This window comes from Cebus imitator, unplaced genomic scaffold (assembly GCF_001604975.1).
Source record: "Cebus imitator isolate Cc_AM_T3 unplaced genomic scaffold, Cebus_imitator-1.0 Scaffold1, whole genome shotgun sequence".
NCBI classification, from domain to species: Eukaryota; Metazoa; Chordata; class Mammalia; order Primates; family Cebidae; genus Cebus; species Cebus imitator.
In genome coordinates this window covers 8,600,915-8,607,362 of record NW_016107316.1, presented here as the reverse complement: position 1 = coordinate 8,607,362, position 6,448 = coordinate 8,600,915, and the positions used below count along the sequence as shown (strand labels likewise).

General features: G+C 38.7%; 1 protein-coding gene across 1 annotated transcript in view; it reads left to right on the top strand.

Annotated features, from left to right (window-relative positions):
- Positions 1-5,373, top strand: part of LOC108301558 (hsc70-interacting protein-like) — a 6,558-nt gene extending 1,185 nt beyond the window's left edge. The window contains exon 2 of the mRNA XM_037737836.1: positions 5,251-5,373. Within this exon, the coding sequence (XP_037593764.1) occupies positions 5,251-5,373 (123 nt within the window). The remainder of the gene's footprint in view (positions 1-5,250) is intronic.
- The last annotated feature ends 1,075 nt before the right edge of the window (positions 5,374-6,448 follow it).

The window sequence follows — 6,448 nt, the reverse complement described above, 5'->3', positions numbered from 1 at the left end:
AGGTCAAGCATAATGCCCTTCTGATAAATAAAGCCTTTGCTGAAGGAAAAATAAAACAAAACAAAAAAGATAATAACTTACAATTTAACATACGTATTAGTCTGATAGGAAGATTTGGGCTTCTTTTGGAATTTATTAGACTTAATTATGTGTAAAACAAAAGCAAACCAAAAACAAAACAAGAGTCATGAGTTGCATAGTTTATTGTAATATCTGCCACTGGTGATTATTGTGCTTTTTCCCAGGAAAGGGGAGGAGAAAACTTTAAGATTAGCAAAGAGCTATCTTGAGTGGTTCTGTGAGAAGCAGGAATATGCTTTCGCTGTTAGCCAGTGAAACTGCTTTAGTAGAAACCAAAATAAGATTTTGCCCATTGAAGAATAAATCTAATTATTTCTGTCAGAAATCGCACTCCCCACCAACCTATGAAACAAACAAATAACAACAACAACAACAACAAAAACTTAACACTCAATATGTCAAGTGAGAATTTTACTTAGTCTTGAATTCTCAGAAGATGGACTAAAACTAAAAAGAGATGAGTATGAAGTGCTGAAAACAAGAACTATGGTAAAGACACCTCCTTTGAAAATAAGTTTAGAGTTGTTTGTTTGTTTTGCTTTGATTTGGAACACCTCTATCTGAGGAGCTCTTTTCCTGGAATAATGAACCATACTTGCTTATTTTCGTATATTGTATGTGTATGTGTGACTATGTGTCACACTTGTGTGTACTTATTTTTCATTTTGATGTATGTGCTTCTTACGGGAAAGTCATCATTTTAAAAGTACTCAATATGAAAAACAATTGTCACTAGGAAGATGGAGAACATGATCATTTGCTCTAAAAACTCTGAAATCTTTAATCTCCATTCATCTGTGTAATGACTTGAGATTTTGATTTCCATGAACTCAAATTTGTGATGTTATCTAGAAATTTTGCCCATGAACTTTAATATAGCATTCTTTGACTTGGCCTTCTTTGCTTACCTCCTCGTTCAAATTTCACATCATGACCCCATGTCCCCATTTTGGATGATGTCTATTAAATCTCCTGCACAAACCAAGTCACTGATTATTCAGACAGGGTCTTTCCATTGCCTCAGCCCCACTCCCCTTTCCCAGTACCTTAGGGTGACAAATAAATGGGCATAATTGAATATAGAAGGAGATGTAAATAATAGGAAGGCTGTGTTCTTTGAACTTCCATACCAGATTTCTGTCCAGGGTAATTTAGAAAAAGTTTTCAACCCATAAAGAAAACTAGCAGGATTCCATCTGCATGACAATAAGTAAATCAAGACTAGGATTATAGCCCAGAATTAAGCTTCAAGCTAACCCATCTCATAAAGGCCTGCTTCTTATCTGTAGCTGCATCTGAACCTTATACACTTGAGGGGAAAACAACCTACCATCTAAGTGTGTCACTTATTTTGGCAAATGGCTCCTTTATAAACCCAAGGGCAGCATATATTTAGTGTATGGGTAGTTGCATGACTAGAGTAATTTTAAGCTAATTGCTCTTAAAATTTCTTCATTTCAGCAGGCCTGTAAAAACAATAATTATTATGGAGAATAATTTTGCCCATGTAGTACTAGAATGGAACAAGCACCTATACTGAGAGCTTTAAAATATGGGCCCATAAGAATGTCAAAATCAAGAGCAAGCCTTCCCTTCCCCTTTCCCTTTCCCATCCCCTTTCCCTTTCCCTTCCCTTTCCCTTTCCCTTTCCCTTCCCTTTCCCTTTCCCTTCCCTTTCCCTTTTTCTTCCCTTCCCTTTCCCTTCCCTTCCCCTTTCCCTTTCCCTTCCCTTCTCTTCCCCTTTCCCTTTCCCTTCCCTTCCCTTCCCTTTCTCTTTCTTCCTTTTTTCCTTCCTTCTTTTTCTTCTTCTTTTTCCTCCTCTTTCTCTCCCCCACCACTTTCTCTCAGTGACTACAGTACAGAAAAATGACAGAGAAAATGACAGATGATAGAGGAGAAAGTGATGCTACAAGAGATACAAGACTATCCAAAGAGAAGAGGAGAGAAGAAAATTGACAAAGGAAAAGAAAACTTAGTCTCTTCCCATTCTGTCAGCAAGAAAAGTATTCTGTAAATTGCCTGTTTTTGCAAAGAGACAGAAAACACTGCATATGGCCAATGGCTGCTGTTGGTTAAAGAGACCTAGCAGGGAGGAGTGAAGACAGCAGTGCTATCCCTGAGGTGAAGTCATGGCGGAGGAGTCAGCATGTGGGGAAGAAGGATAGTCAGTTTATATAACATTGGAAAACTAATGATTGAGTTAAAGTTAAAACTTGACTTTCAATTAAAAGTTTTTATCTAGTTCCGCTTGTATTTCTAGCATCCTGAGAGTACTGGCAAAAAGGACATTTGGGGATATCCTCCTAGCCACATGAAACTAAAATATCATCTTGGTAGATTTATTGGAAGTTGTACTAAGAGACATTCCATAGTTTTATAAAACTCAGACCTCACTGTATATGAGTCACACAGACTCACTTAGCAGAGGTAGCATTCTCTTAAGGGTGACAGCCTGGATTGCACTCAGGCCACAGGCATAAACATATTTGATTCGGACACAGCATGGTTTACTCTTGAATTTAAAGTTTTAATTTGAATGTTTCTTTAGCCATGAATAAACGCCCCAAATCTAGTGTGTGCAAGCATATGGCAATGTCTCACACAAGTTTTCAGTCTCTCACAGGCTCTGAGAGTTGGTAACAATAAAAACAACTTCTTGGTGTTTTTAATGGTTTACACAATTCTTTCACATATATTATTTCTTAAGACTTTTATAATAATGCTATGTGGTAAGCATAGCAGGGAATATAATTATCCCCCTTTGATAGTTGTGGGAAATGTGGCCCAGGCTGGTTAACCAGCCAGCCCAAGGTCATGTCATAGGTTGTTGATGGGGCCAGACAACAGATCCAGATTGCAGCTGTCAGTTGTTCAAATCATTCCACCGTGGTGCTGTGACAGGGCTCTGTTGTTCAGCCTCCTCTTGAGAATAAATTTAAAAATCTTTAAATCACAAAGACCGTATGTACTTACCTTCAGCAATAACAGCAGACCAGGAAACTAGGAAAAATGTGAAAGACTACACTGCTAGGCTTTAGGAGTGATTGTGGTGGAGGCAGCTCGGAAGATACAAAGAAACCATCATTCTCAGCAAACTAACACAAGGACAGAAAACCAAATGCCCCATGTTCTCACTCATAAGTGGGAGTTGAACGATGAGAACAATGGACACAGGGAGGGGATCATCAATGGGGTCTGTCAGGGGGTTAGGAGCTAAGGGAGGCATAGCATTAAGAGAAATACCTAATGTAGATGACAGAGTGATGGATACAGCAAACCACCATGGCACGTGTATACCTATGTAACAAACCTGAACATTCTGCAGATGTACTCCAGAACTTAAAGTATAATAATTTTTAAAAAAGAAGATACAAGGAAAACAAACTGAAGCTCTCACCTGGCACAGGGAGAAAGGAAAGTTCTGGTGCCTGCCTGAGCTAAAAAGATCACTGAATCATCTGCACACATTGGAAGACAGAAAAATAGTTTTAATGGTTATGATTGGCTAGCAAGTGGTATCATTAAGAAAACGTCTAGACTACCCTATTCTCAACCCAATGCCATCTCCTTTCAGCTATGTTGCCAGTTTCCATTACCTCATAACAGGTTTGAGGTTGGTTCTGCACCAGAAGTGGCTGTTACCTTAATAGAAACACCGGATTCCTTCCCAGCATGAGTATGATGTCTGTTGATGATGCCATGACTTAGTTTGTTCTTGTAAGTGCTTGCGTTGGTAGGCTGATATAATTGGGGTTGTGGATGTCAGTTTCCTAGTGCAGGAACACTAAAGAACTCCTGTGCCAAGGTTCTCTTACTTGCTTAGTTGCTTACTACTCTTAGTTCCCACCCAGCAAAATAACTCATGATCTTAAGAGTGCTGAACTACTGAAATAATAATTAGTTACATTTTTTTTCAACAAGTATTTACTGAGTGCTTACTATGTTCCAAGCACTGTTCAAAGGACATTATGTGTGTTTGTTCATTTAATTTTCACAACAGAATGAGACAGTTTCAGTTATTATGATACCCATTCTGTAAATGGAGAAACTGAAGCACGGAGAAGTTAATTTGCTAAGGTTACCTGCTAGTATTGGGAAATTCAAGATTCCAAAACCAGGCAGTCTAAATCCAAAGGATCTGAATAACAACAGGACATAGAAACCCATCTCGAGTAACACTGGAGAACTCAGAGCAAGCGTTTTCAACCTTGTGGGACAGGAGAATTCCCTCAGCCAGTGTGATCTGATTTCCTAAATGAAAATGCACGATTCTCTGTTAAATCTGAATTTCAGGTAACTGATTCTTTTTTTTTTTCCTAGAATAAGTTTGTCCCATGCAATATTTGGGACTTATCTGAAAAAGTATTGTTTATCTGAAACACTAATTAACTGGGTGTTCTGTACTTTGGCAACCTAGCCACCACTGCCACCCTGGTTCACAAGCCTATTCTCCTTATGTATGCTCTTACAGCTGGGCTGTTGGAGTATTCTGGCTGAAATTAGATAATCTCAGAGGTGTTTTTCTGTATCAATTTAGATAAGTAATGCCAACTAAATTGAACTCTCTGGGGTTTCTTCATAGGCCTTCATGGTGAGCTTGAGATCTCTTGACATCTCCCCCTTTCCATTGCCCTCCCCCAAGTAAGCTTCCTGAAAGATGGGACACCTTCACACTCAGGCAAGGAAGTATCTTGAAGGGGGTGTCTTAGACAAAATTGTCTTAGCTGCTCATCTCATATGCAATTTTCCCTAAAATGAGATTTATCACAAGCCGAAGTTTCAAAGTGTTGAGTCTCCTCTTTTTCTATTCAGCAGTTATCAAAGTTTAGAACCTCACCCAAGTCCAGTTTCCTCTCCCATCTCTTTGGAAGTTGCTGTGAACTACAAGAATATGATCTTGCCATCTGATCAATTTTTGATCACTCCAAAGCCAACCTCCCATTGTGTGTGAAATTTTCTAGGAAGTGAAATTTTCTAGGAAGTGAGCCGTATCATGTTTCTACCCTCCAAGCAAGTTGGTGGGTTCTGCACTCCACTCCCTGACAAGTAAATTCCCTGCGGCCCTTCTCAGAAAGAGGTGTATTATGTGTCAGCAGAGACTTATGCCATTGTTACCATTTTAGTGAGATTCTCGTTTATTAAAACTGAGTTTCTACCCTTCACTTTTAGGTCAAGACCACCCAAGGTTTTTACACTGAGCATATAGTGAGCACCCAGGAACTTCTTAGAATCAAATGGAAAGAGCTCTTGTGTGGAAGAACTTGGCTGATGTTTAAGCTTCTTGACAGGTAGTGGCAATTAGGGAAAAATGATCTCCAGACATGTTCCTGTGGAACAATTGGTAGAAAGGTTGGCATCTAACTGGCATGCTTCTGGTGTCATTTCTGCTATCATAAGGAGGCAAAGTAGGACCTAGGAATAGCAAGAGCTCTTCTGAAAGTATACGGCCCAAGATCTGCATCTTTGAAGGCGCCAAGAGATCTGAATATTTTAAAAAATTATTCTGGAAACTATTTCTCTCTTTTCTGAGGGAAAGAGGGCAATGAAATTGCAGAAGTAGAATATTAGTTTTCTGTCACATTTAAAACCCTTTCAAGTTCGCTAATTAAATTATACCTTCCAACAGAGAATGCAAACACAATTTCAGGTTCTAATCTCTTGGTAATCAAGTGTTCTATTATTAATGTCCTCTTCCTTTTTCTGGGCTTAATTGCTCATTGTACTACATGTGGCATTGATTAGCAGTAGGAAGAGTGTGTTCTGTTTTGTTAGCTTGTGAGAAAAGGGACTATAAAAAGGCTCTGAATCAGAAAGCAAGCTCCATCCAGCTGTGATATGGTGTGCGAGGGAGGGGGTCTATGTCTGAGGAGGCAAAGCCAGCCAGCTTGTTAAGTTAGAAATAACAGCATAACATTCTATATTTGCCTGCAAAACAAACATTCTCAATCAAACCTAACCCAAACGTCACAGGGAGGTTTTTCACATCAATGATTTGTGCAGAACTTTACAGTTTATAACACACTTTTCTGCGGCTTACATTTTGGTTAAACAGGACCATGAATCTGTGAGTTAAACATTTTTACCCAAATTTTACATATAAAAAGTCTGATGCTGAGTAAGGTTAAGTAACCTTTGTCAGGTTGCATAGTTGATGCAAAGAAGCTGGGATTTGAACATAGACATTGCAGTTTCAAACTTTGTACTCTTTCCATTATATTACATTGTCTTCCAGAAACAATCAGTCCATTCAATATAATTCAAACATTTATTGGGTCAATACCATGTTCCCTAAATTCATCTAGGCACTACAAAGGAATAAGAAAATACTGATAGACACAGACAGCTTGTTATAAAGACACCTGTTTGA